This window comes from Muntiacus reevesi, chromosome 3 (assembly GCF_963930625.1).
Source record: "Muntiacus reevesi chromosome 3, mMunRee1.1, whole genome shotgun sequence".
In the NCBI taxonomy this organism is placed as follows: domain Eukaryota; kingdom Metazoa; phylum Chordata; class Mammalia; order Artiodactyla; family Cervidae; genus Muntiacus; species Muntiacus reevesi.
The window spans coordinates 156,760,089-156,773,092 of NC_089251.1; the positions used below are offsets into that span (position 1 = coordinate 156,760,089).

The 13,004-nt window shown below is 46.2% G+C and overlaps 1 protein-coding gene across 1 annotated transcript in view; it reads left to right on the forward strand.

Annotated features, from left to right (window-relative positions):
* Positions 1–13,004, forward strand: part of WDR27 (WD repeat domain 27) — a 141,281-nt gene that overhangs the window by 64,133 nt on the left and 64,144 nt on the right. Inside the window, exon 25 of the mRNA XM_065930967.1 lies at positions 6,945–7,043. Coding sequence (XP_065787039.1) covers positions 6,945–7,043 — 99 coding nt within the window. The remainder of the gene's footprint in view (positions 1–6,944; positions 7,044–13,004) is intronic.

Below are 13,004 nucleotides of genomic sequence, written 5' to 3' on the forward strand. Positions count from 1 at the left end.
GGGAGAAGTTGCTTCATGAATCAATAACTTATTACCTCTAATTAAGACATTTTGTTCTTGCCATGGATTGTAATAAAATTGAGTCAGTTGCAGAATTCCTTGTTAACTTTTCCACTCTTTACATAAAGTACACTTTGTCCTTTTGGATGGGTCGTTGCCACTGTGTGGAAGTTTAGCTTGTGATAAGTACGTATCTAATAAAATATTTCTGATATTGGGAACTGCAAACTGCTGTTTTCATTGACTCAGGAACCTTCTGGGTGAAAAGATATGTTCCATTTATTTATCAATTTTTTTTTTTCTGTTTGTTCCCTTTGTTCATGCTTGTTTAAGTTTGTTTGTGTTTTTGATGGTGCTGGGTCTCTGTCGCTGCGCGCGGGCTCCCCTGGTTGCGGTGAGTGGGGCTGCTCTTCCTTCTGCCGCGCGGCTCCTCACGGCAGCGGCCGCTCCTTTGCAGGCGCAGGCTCTGGGCGCACCGCTGTTGGCCGTTGTGGTACACGGGTGGCGTGCGAGTCCTCCCACACCAGGGACCGAGCCCGGCCCCCTGCATTGGCAGGTGGACTGTTATCCACAGGAAAGTCCAAAAAGATATGTTTCGTTTCGTACCGTTTTCATGTAGAACACAGAAGCCCGTTTCTTAGATGACTCTTCTTAGAATTGCTTCACAACGAGTACCATTGTGTCGTCTTCCGTGCATTTTGAGATTCCAGGTAGACAGAGGCCAGTGTTTGGATTTAGGTAAAAATGAGGAGTCTCAGGAAGGACTTCTCAACAGGAGATAATCCTGTGACAGAAGCTGACGGAGGCAGACGCTCAAGCCTCGAGCCCCGCCTGCGAGTGCGGGGAGCTGCCCTTCGCCTGTCGGCCCCCCAGCTGCGTGTCTGCGCCCGCCCTGGTCCGAGGGCCGTCGGGGCAGGGAGCTCGCCGGGGCTGCCTCTGTCTCTGCTGGCTGCTGCTGCAGCTGCCTGCACGCATCCACTCTTGACCTTCCAGGCACTGTTTGTTACGTCAGAGAACTTTCTGTGTCTTTCTCAGCCTGTTTTCCATCAGCCCACAGGTGAGTTCTCTGGGCCTTAGAAATACTAACGTAAGCCATAAGCGTGCACTTCACTTACTTTTGTAATTGTGTCTGTCACTCACCGCACTGAGACTCCTTCTAGCGTTAGCCCCGTTACCTCCAGGCCTCCTTTCCCCGCCCTTTTCTTATCTCGTGGAATCTCTCGCTCTGGTTGCTTCTCTTCAGACACTTGTCCAGCTGTTCTCTGACTCTTCTTCTCGCATCTTCTGTCGTAAATTCAACCATGATTTGAGCTGTTCATGCATCGCAAGTCAGTCTCTGATGCCAGCCTCTTCCTGCTTCCTGAGTGTGGCAGCTGCATGGCGTCACCTGAAGGCCTGGCTGTCTTAACCTCAGAAACTTAAACAGTGACTCGTTTCCCTTGAACACCTGCTACCTGAAGCCCCAGTCTCACTTCAGTTTGGTTCTAGTGATTTTCAGTCCCTTAAACTGCATCATGGAGATGTCCTTGGTGACTAGAGACCTGCTTCTCCCTTCCTCCAGAGCCTGGAATCTAGAGGGTGTGTGTGTGCGTGCACACGGGCAGCGTATGTATAGAAATATGCAATACAGCAAGTGCCTTATACACAAACCTTCAAGTTGTGGACTTTGAAAGATGTGAGTGTGCACTGGCATGTCCTGTCACACAGACTGGGTCACATGTCAGGTGTACACTGTCATGTGAGTGCATCTTCTGCAAGTGGCTGTGCTTGCGTGTGTTTTGTATAGAATACAGTGGTACATTATTTTTATTTCAAGTCCAGAATGTCCAGAAGCAAGTGTGAAAGCAGTGGCAGTGTAGCTGGTACTACTGTACTTTTTCAGATACTATTCTGTAAGATTAAAAATATTTTATTCTTATTTGCTTTTATGTATTATATGTGTGAAAAGTATTATAAACCTATTACAGTACAGTACTGTATAGCTGATTGTGTTAGTTGCGTATCTTTGCTGACTGTGGGACTTATGAACAAATTGAACTTATGAATGCACTCTTGGAATGGAATTCATTTGTATGTAGGGGATGTCGTGTATATTCCTCCAAAAATTATAATTTTATTGACATATTTATAGGCAGGTCATAAAGTAGTTGTACGGTTAACTTTTCTGAAGAAAGTTGCTAGCAGCAGTTACGGACATCTGTTTTCATTTCTTTTGGGTGTGTACAGAGCCATGAGATTGCTGGGTCAGAAGGCTGGTGTAGGTTTAACTTTGTTGGAAGCTTCCAAAGTTCAGCTGTACCATTTGAACAATTGAGCACCAAATGTTTGGTGTGCACACATGCACCCAGACATACACACATGCACACACACACACACAGGCACATACACGAACACACAATGCACCCAGATGTACACACACATGCAACCAGGCGTGCATATATATGCACATATGTGCATCCAGATGTGCGTAAACATGCATACACATGCACACAAATGCACCCAGATGTACACACACAGACACACACAGACACACACACACACACATGCACACATGTGCACCCGTACACGCGCACTCAGCTGTACACACACATGCACATGAACACAGATGTGCACACAGACATGCATGCACATGAGCACACAGAATATACAGACATGCACACACACACCCAGATGCACTCATGCACACAGATGTACACATGTGCACACGTACATATGTGCAGCCAGATGTACACACATGTGGACCCAGATGTACATGTGCACACACATGTGCATGCATATGCATTTACACCAAACACACATAGATGTACTCATGTACCCATACACACACACGTGCACACAGATGTACCCATGTGCACATGTACATATGTACAGCCAGATGTACACACACATGGACCCAGATTTCCACCAGACACACACACACACACATGAACCCATATGTACACACATGCACACAGTGCACCCATATGTACACACACATGCATACCCATGTGTACATATGTGCACACAGATGTACACACATGCACACAAATGTTCACCCACATGCACACATGTAAGCACTGAGGCACACAGATGTGCACACGTGTCTACACATACACACATATACACATGCACACATGCACACACACAGCAAATACACAGATGTGCGCACAGATATAAACACATAATCACACACATGCACACATGTGCACACAACCTACAGTTAGGGTGACAAATGATACATCAAAGCTGACACATGATATGGAACATGCAGAAGGAGGTGAAGGCCCCAGAAGACCTGCGCAGTTTATTGGCGAGGAGCTCAGATGCTGGAGTGAGGCAGCTATGGTGTCCAACTTGGTTTCAGTTCCTGCAGCTGCAAGATCTGGGAAGAGCACCCACCTCGAACTCCAGTTTCCATACCTGTAGAATTGGGACAATAATTGTGTTTTTTTGTAAGACTCTAGAGAGGATCTGATAGACAGAGTGCCTGATGAACTATGGGTGGAGGTCTGTGACATTGTACAGGAGACAGGGATCAAGACCATCCCCATGGAAAAGAAATGCAAAAAGGCAAAATCGTTGTCTGAGGAGGCCTTACAAATAGCTGTGAAAAGAAGAGAAGCGAAAAACAAAGGAGAAAAGGAAAGATATTCCCATTTGAATGCAGAGTTCCAAAGAATAGCAAGGAGAAATAAGAAAGCCTTCCTCAGTGATCAATGCAAAGAAATACAGGAAAATAATAGAATGGGAAAGACTAGAGGTCTCTTCAAGAAAATTAGAGATACCAAGGGAACATTTCATGCAAAGATGGGTTCAATAAAGGACAGAAATGGTATGGACCTAACAGAAGCAGAAGATATTAAGAAGAGGTGGCAAGAATACACAGAAGAACTGTACAAAAAAGATCTTCATGACCCAGATAATCACAATGGTGTGATCAGTCACATAGAGCCAGATATCCTGGAATGTGAAATCAGGTGGACCTTAGAAAGCATCACTATGAACAAAGCTAGTGGATGTGATGGAATTCCAGTTGAGCTATTTCAAATCCTGAAAGATGATGCTATGAAAGTACTGCACTCAATATGCCAGCAAATTTGGAAAACTCAGCAGTGGCCACAGGCCTGGAAAAGGTCAGTTTTCATTCCAATCCCAAAGAAAGGCAATGCCAAAGAATGCTCAAACTACTGCACAATTGCACTCATCTCACATGCTAGTAAAGTAATGCTCAAAATTCTCCAAGCCAGGCTTCAGCAATACATGAACTGTCAACTTCCAGATGTTCAAGGAAAAGGAGTACGTCAAGACTGTATATTGTCACCCTGCTTATTTAACTTATATGCAGAGTACATCATGAGAAAAGCTGGAATTAAGATTGCCGGGAGAAATATCAATAACCTCAGATATGCAGATGACATCACCCTTATGGCAGAAAGTGAAGAGGAATTAAAGAGCCTCTTGATGAAAGTGAAAGAGGAGAGTGAAAAAGTTGGCTTAAAGCTCAACATTCAGAAAACTAAGATCATGCAATCCGGTCCCATCACTTCATGGGAAATAGATGGGGAAACAGTGGAAACAGTGTCAGAGTTTATTTTTTGGGGCTCCAAAATCACTGCAGATGGTGATTGCAGCCATGAAATTAAAAGATGCTTACTCCTTGGAAGGAAAGTTATGACCAACCTAGATAGCATATTAAAAAGCAGAGACATTACTTTGCCAACAAAGGTCCGTCTAGTCAAGGCTATGGTTTTTGCAGTGGTCATGTATGGATGTGAGAGTTGGACTGTGAAGAAAGCTGAGTGCCGAAGAATTGATGCTTTTGAACTGTGGTGCTGGAGAAGACTCTTGAGAGTCCCTTGGACTGCAAGGAGATCCAACCAGTCCATCCTAAAGGAGATCAGTCCTGGGTGTTTGTTGGAAGGACTGATGCTGAAGCTGAAACTCCAGTACTTTGGTCACCTCATGTGAAGAGTTGACTCATTGGAAAAGACCCTGATGCTGGCAGGGTCGGGGGCAGGAGGAGAAGGGGACGACAGAGGATGAGATGATTGGATGGCATCACTGACTCGATGGACATGAGTCTGAGTAAACTCCGGGAGTTGGTGATGGACAGGGAGGCCTGGCGTGCTGTGATTCGTGGGGTCGCAAAGAGTCAGACACGGCTGAGCGACTGAACTGAACTGAGAGAGGATTGCATGAGGAAATTGATATCCAAGTTAGGTTCATTGAGTGTTTGCCTTCATCATTAATCTCAGTATCTTATAGTTGGAAATAATAGATGCAGCAGAGGTGTGGTCATTGTCGTTTCCCTTATCCACTCAATCTGAATAGCAGACAAGAGGAGAGCCCTGATTCTGAGAAGCCTGTGGAATTAATGAGAGCACCCCTCACCATGTGGGCAAGAAACAGCAAGGATGGTTTTGAAGCATGTGTGGGGCAAGAGGGACTCTGGAGGCCCGAGCCCTTTAGGAAGGGTGTTGTCAGAAAAACCGGTCAGAAATCTCAGTGTGGACGCCTGATGGCTCTGGTAGTGGCTTGCTCCCTTCACGACTGGTCCCCTCAGCAGCGTGTGGAGTGTTAGCCGTCTCACACACTCACTCCCTGGCCAGCTGTGGTCGATGTGACAGCTGTGAGGTGTTTTGCAGACAGAGATACACTGTACAAGTGTCATGGTTACTCTAGCCCTGTGGGTCTCAGAGTGCGGTCTCCCCTGGGAACTGTTAGAAACACATAGTCTCAAGTTGTCTTTGGGTCTCACCCCAGGAGCTGGATGAGAAGTCTCAGAGTCAAGTAAACATATTCATTTCAAATAAATGCATCTTTGGGCCAGGAGGAAAAGGCAGACATTTTACTTTTCCACTTTAGTTCAGAATATATAAAACATCTATGTGTAGACTTTATCCTAACGCCACTGTTTCAGTTCAGTTCAGTCATTCATTCATGTCTGACTCTTTGCAACCCCATAGACTGCAGCATGCCAGCCTTCCTTGTCCCATCACCAATTCCCAGAGCTTGCTCAAACTCATGTCCATTGAGTCGGTGATGCCATCCAACCATCTCATCCTCTGTCGTCCCCTTCTCCTTCTGCCCTCAATCTTTCCCAGCATCAGGGTCTTTTCCAGTGAGTCACTTCTTTACATCAGGTGGCCAAAGTATTGAAGTTTCAGCTTCAGCATCAGTCCTTCTACTGTTTAGCCAATGACACAATCACTTGGAAAGTCTAAATGTGAAGGACTCATTGGTACATTAAAGTTGATTTTTTTGGAGAAATGGAATCAAATTTGAGGTCTTTCTCCTGCAATATGGCACTTGTCTTAATTATCAGTGGAATTTAGATAACACTTGTTGGCACATTTTGTTACTTAATAATTAGAATTGTTCTCCCACCCCTGGGAGCCAGAGTTTATCCGTAAGATGAAGCATTCATTAGTGACTCCACACATATATCTTTTAATATAATAATACAATTAGAGAGGAATGTGTGTTTTTACTTTTCATTTCATCAACTGCTTGGAGAAAATTCTAAATGTTTGAATCGCTCCAACTCCAAGCTGATTAGTAGGAAGCAAAGTATAGACATTTCTCTCTCAAGTTTATGGGAAAGGGCAATAAAACAGATTTTCCCACTCAATTTAGGACTTCCAGAGAAGGTTGAAATAGAAAACCCTTTACTGAAAATTAATCCTCACACATGAGCATATATTTAAATCTGTTCACAGGGTTCTGTGGAGGCTCATGGCAGAAAATAGAAAGTATGATGTAAATTCGTGAAGAAGACAAACTGTCTCAGAGGGAAAAGGAAAGGCATGTTTCACGACGTTGCTTCTGTGGCTCAGGCGGTGTGTCGTCAGCTGCCCCGATGCGGCTCTGACGCTTGGTCAGCTGGGGCACTTGCTTCCACTTTGCACGATTCCTTGCAGATTATTCGAGTCTGCAGCACAGCTTCTGTGCATTCTGTCTTCCAGGCGTACGTGTACGAGGCCAGCTCCAGCACTTTCTGCCGCAGACTCGCAGGGCACACCAGCACGGTCACCGCTGTGGCCTTCAGCCCGGTTGCCGCTCAGGTAGGGTTCCTCTGTTTCAGACAAGTCTCGTGTCACAGCTGTTGTATCTGTCAGACTGAGTTTGGGTAGAATTTTATCATATTTAAGTTTACATGCTAGTTTCCATTGAGCGCAAGAAGATGAACTTCGAAAAGCTACCTTTACTGGGGAGGAAGAGGAATAGAGGGTTCTTCATTTTACAATGAAAGTATTTGTCATTCTGTGCCAATAGATATTGGCTTCAACAGAAATGTAGAATAATAAGGAGATCTTCGTGGACAGGAAGATGGAAGGAGGAAAGCAAGTACAGTGAAGTAAGGAACGGGTTTCGAAATTCCCCAGAAAAGAATTTGGAGGGAGAAGGAGAGCCACAAAATTTAAAGAATCTTAATTAGGAGAAAGGATTAAGATAAAGTAACATCTGTTGCAAATCAACCCAGAGAAGTGAATGATCTTGTTTTTCAAATACAGAGGGAGATCAGAATCCCCAAATACTCAATTTTCATTAGTATTTCATACTGCTTACATCTTTTACCCCAGATCCCCCTCAGTTTGTGTCTCTGGTTGTCTGGTCAACACTGGCTGCCCCGTGGTGGCTCTGGTGCTGGACTTGAGGGGGCAGCTGGCAGGCTCCGCAGACCTCCTGGCCGTGTTCCCGCAGTCCAGACCTCATCTAAGGGCGCATTCATGAGGATTGGCAACGTGGGCACTAGCCGCCGCACCTCCTGGTCGGGAAGGAGACAAGGACTCCCGGGGTGGTGCCAACTTTGTTCCAGGGACGCTGCATAGCTTTGGGGGAAGCCAGGAGGCAGATCCCATGGTAGTTTTTCTTCTTTGTAAATTAATTTTAATTGAGAGAGATATTATCCCCTTTCAAAAATTAAAGGTTTGAGTCCCTTGGAATAAGTTGTTAGATATGGCCCCAGAGTAGACTTTTCATTATTGATGCTGCTCAGGTGTCAGAGTAGCACTTGTGAGTCTTTTGGAAGAAGCTTATACTTGTACTGATAGAATGATTCCAGCAGTGCATGTGGCTCAGAGGAAAGGGCTCTGGCAGTGATGAGGGGCCCTAGCGGCTGCTGGGGAGCGGGACCTCCACGGGGCGGCCGAGGCCTGAGGGTCCATGAGGACGCTGCTCCCTGCGGTCCTGCCAGGACGCGCAGCTGTGTGGGTGGCCAGGCCCAGTGTGGTCTGGAGGGCGGGTGGTCAGCCTTGGTCTAGAGAAGGTGGTGTGTTTGTCTTAAGATACCTCACTGTTGAGGTGGAGATTAGCTTCACAGTTAATCTATCCCGGCTGCGATGGTAGCCAAGCAAGGCTGTAATTTCTAGCAAAATGATGCAGGGTATTCAAACCGGAGGTCAAAAGAAGTCAGGAGAGTGAGCATGCAGGCTGCGGGGAGCGGGTCCGCGGCCCCGCAGGGAGGAAGGCGAGGAAACTGCGAGTGAGCCGCAGAGGAGAGCCGCAGCACGCGAAGACAGAGGTGGGGGACGTTTGTTGGAATGCTCAGCGGTCACAGATACAACTGACTTCACGTGTTCAAAGGAATCTTCGTTGATATCACAGCGTCCATTTTACCAGATGTCAGTTATAAAATAATTAACGAAATACAGCATAGATGAAAGGTGACATAAAAGCCCTTTCTTACTGACAGTGGATATTTAGGATATTAGTAGGCATTTATTTTCCGTTTTCCATTTCTGTGCCATGTGGGGTTTTTATGGAAAATTCTGCTTTGGTCTTTCCACCTTTACAGGGTTTCATTTAACTACGTCGCTAACATTACCCAAGAAATAGACTAGGAATACGAGAGACCTCAGACTGTTTATGCAAACAGACGGGACACAGGTGGAGGCCAGCTCCAGGTGTGGCTTAGACCCGGCGGAGGAGAAACCAGGAGCAGGGACGGGATGTGTGTGCGGGGCCGTGACCTCTGTCCTCCCTGCCTCGGGCCAGCTGGCGTCTGGGGAAAGGGGGAGTAAAGGGATGGAAACCTGGAAAATTCTTATTTTTCTTTCAGATAGTGATACTTTGATAATGGACATTTGAATTGTTCTTGATGTTGTCGTGTTGATGTACATCTCTGTGTACACAGCGTTTTCTCTAACTAGGTTTATCAGGAGCAGTAGTGCCGAGCAAAATAGTGAAACTTTGAAAGGATTCTGATAAACACAGACAAACAGTTTTCCAAGTGCTGCTTGCTTCCCCACCAGCATCAGCTGTTAACACTTTGATTATCTTGTTATTCAATATCAAGAAACAGTGTCCCGTTATTTTGATTTGAATTTCTTTGAATATTAGGGAGACTACCCATTATTTCATATGCTATCACGTATTCAGTTTTTTTCTTCTCATTTGTAAATTACTTGTTTGTCTCCTTCATATCTTTATCTTTTTGCTTACTGATTGTTGCAGCTTTTAATTTAAAATTGACTGTGATGATGTGTGTGCTGGCTCTCCCGGAATGCGGCTCCAACTCACTGTAGATCAGAAAGTGTTTCTTCAGTGATCATAGTTCAATATAGAGATAAGTACATATGCCTGCACTCTTAATAGACTTTCATAAGTTTAGGAATAATCAGAAAATAAGTGGTATTTAAGGTGTTTGTATGTAGAGTACATCATGAGAAACCCTGGGTTAAATGAAGCACAAGCTGGAATCAAGATTGCCGGGAGAAATATCAATAATCTCAGATATGCAGATGACACCACCCTTATGGCAGAAAGTGAAGAGAAACTAAAGAGCCTCTTGATGAAAGTGAAAGAGGAGAGTGAAAAAGTTGACTTAAAGCTCAACATTCAGACAACTAAGATCATGGCATCTGGTCCCATCACTTCATGGCAAATAGATGGGGAAACAGTGGAAACAGTGGCAAATTTTATTTTGGGGGCTCCAAAATCACTGCAGATGGTGACTGTAGCCAGAAATTTCCAAGACGCTTGCTCCTTGGAAGAAAAGCTATGACCAACCTAGACAGCATATTAAAAAGCAGAGACATTACTTTGCCAACTCTGCAGTGATTTTTGGAGCCCCCCAAAATAAAATTTGTCACAGTTTCCACTGTTTCCCCATCTATTTGCCATGAAGTGATGGGACTGGATGCCATGATCTTAGTTTTCTGAATGTTGAGTTTTAAGTCAATTTTTTCACTCTCCTCTTTCACTTTCATCAAGAGGCTCTTTAGTTCCTCTTCACTTTCTGCCATAAGGGTGGTGTCATCTGCATATCTGAGATTATTGATATTTCTCCCGGCAATCTTGATTCCAGCTTGTGCTTTATCCAGCCCAGCATTTTGTCCATGAGGTTGTAAAGAGTCGGACACGACTGAGCAACTGAACTGAACGGACAGTCATCATATTGATACAGTTTAGTTTATTAGATTTTTGAGAATTAAAATCTTGGGAGCATTTTGGTTTTTTATTTTCGTCATTTAAAGAAATGTAATATATTACATTCGAAAAGAATCAATAATTTTAAGAGAATTTAAATTATATTAAATCATTGACTAAGGGATTTCAATCTGTTCATCATGAGTGGAGTCAACACAAATTGAAGGCCACTCTGCATGTGATGGTCAAAATCTACTCGAGTTCTACATGTGATATTGAAAGACTTAAGGAAACTAGGTCTTACAATTTAAACATTAATAGGTTGGATGAAAATTTACAAATGAAAATGAGCTGTAGGTCATTTTCTTCTGCATGAGATCGTCATGGTGCATCGAGACCGCCGTTGCCGTGGTGTCCAGCACGAAGCGCCCTGTTTGCGTGGCTGGTCCTTGCGCATCAGTGTCTCCTCTGAGGGACTGCGCTGGTGGAAGAGGCCGCAGCGTGACAGAGCCTCTGCTCCCCAGCAAGTGCTGGGAAGAGGCTTTCCTGCGTGAGCATCCATGGCCCTGGGCAGGGGCATCCTGCCTGCCTCCAGCCTGGATTTACACCCAAGTCAAGGGGCCACGGACTTCCCTGGTAGCTCAGCTGGTAAAGAATCCGCCTGCAATTCAGGAGACCCGCGTTCGATTCCTGGGTCGGAAAGATCCCCTGGAGGAGGGCATGGCAACCCACTCCAGTGTTCTTGCCTGGAGAATTTCATGGACAGAGGAGCCTGGTGGGCTGCAGTCCATGGGGTCGCAAAGAGTGGGACACGACTGAGTGCCTGAGCACAGCGTGGGGCCTTGTCCCACACAGACATGTTTGCATATTTGGGACCTGACATGAAACCACTGTGTTTACTCTCAGCTTCGCTTTTTGATAAGGCTCGAAATCCTAAATGAAACAGCAAAGCATAAATATTGAACAGCACAGTTCATTCCCCGTCAGCTACTGCAGATCATCAGGAATCACAAGGAATCCTGAAATCACCCCGCCCTGTTTCTCCTCGGGAACGTGCACTATTGAGAAGTCCAGTCCTCTCTGTCTCTTAGCCATCTTGATCTTGTTTTCCTGGAAAAAAGAAAGCAGTCTTTTCCAGTCCTCTGTTCTCTCTTCGGCGCCCTGAAGATGGGTTTTGCATGGCCTCAGGCCCACCGATTTCAGCGGGCTGGTGCCTTTGTGTTTTCAGTCTGTACACGGCCGCCTTGTTCTCTGCGTACCGCTTCCCCTCCCTGCAGTTTGTATGTTGACGTCTCCTGGATCAGCCGCGCCCGTTGCTTGTCTTGTCTTTGTCAAGCTACCCGTTTACTGATGGAGTTGCAGCCTCACACTGACGTGGGAAGCGAGGTCCTGGTCGGGAGACGGCCCTGAAGATCCGGTGGCCGCCCCGTGTCCTGCGTTTCCAAGCTGGGGGGGCCTGTGCGGCTCGGGGGGCTGCCCGGGATTTCGTCCTGCCCCGTACAGTTGCATTGTTTCAGAGGGTGTTGTGTGTTTACGCCAACATTTGTTTCTCAATCTATGTCCTTTAGTCTTGTGGTTACAGGAAAATATCTTCCAGATTTTTGCAGTCGAATGTCTGTGGCTGATGCTTTTTTGTGATGTTATAATTTTCATTTTTGGTTGGAGAGTGTTCTGAGCTGATTCCATTTTATTCCATTTTCATTTCTGTGCCGACTTCCAGAAGTCGCCGTAGAAGTAAAACTATATATTTAGGAAGAGCTTAGGACAGTTCCTGTGATAATTAATTTTATGTCCTCATGGCTGGCGAGGGAGGCCAGACGCCTGGCAAAGCACTGTTTCTGTGCCTGTCTGGGAGGGTCTCCAAGGAGCGGGGCATCTCTGGTGCTGGTGAACTGTGGAAGGACTGCCCTCCCACAGTGGGGGCCTCACTCCACTGCCGAGGGCCTGGAACCGCGCACGGTGGAAGGAAGGGTGAATTCCTCCCTTCGCTTAAGCAGGGCGTCCGCCTGCTCCTGCCTCAGACATCAGCCCCCTGGCCCTCAGGCTGGACTGAGTGACCTCTCCAGCCATCCTGGATCTCTCAGCCTCCACCTCCACGTGGCCCATCTCCTGGAATAAATCTCATTATAACGTGTCCTTATCTGTCCTGCTGGTTCTGTTTCTCTGTAGAACCTAGCACATCTCCTTATTCCTAATTGTTACTCTGAAGTTCACATGCTCTTGGTACTGGGATAGAAACCTGCCCTGTCCTCTCACAGAGACAGTCTTGTCAGGGTGCGCTGGGCCGTAGCTCCTGCACCTGGACTTCTTGTCTTGTAGGGAAAGGCATTTGAATGGTTCCTCAGGTCCCTGTCCCAAAACATGCACAACTGTCCACTTGCAGCCAGACTCACATCCCCGGTCCCTTCACACTGATGCTGGGAGCCCCTAGCGGTGCTGACATTTCCAGATGCCCCTGGGCTGCAGAGCTGCCCAATCCGAGCCCACCCGGGTGAAGCCCTGTCCCAGCCTCTCCCAGTTCCCCCGGTTCCTGCTCTGTCCGGGGGCTGGGAAGGAGCCCAGCAATTGCCTCATGTCCATGCCGACTGCCTCGCCTCTGCCTGGGCCACTGTGGGCCTTTTTTAAAGATTCAAAGTAAGACCAAGTATATTCAA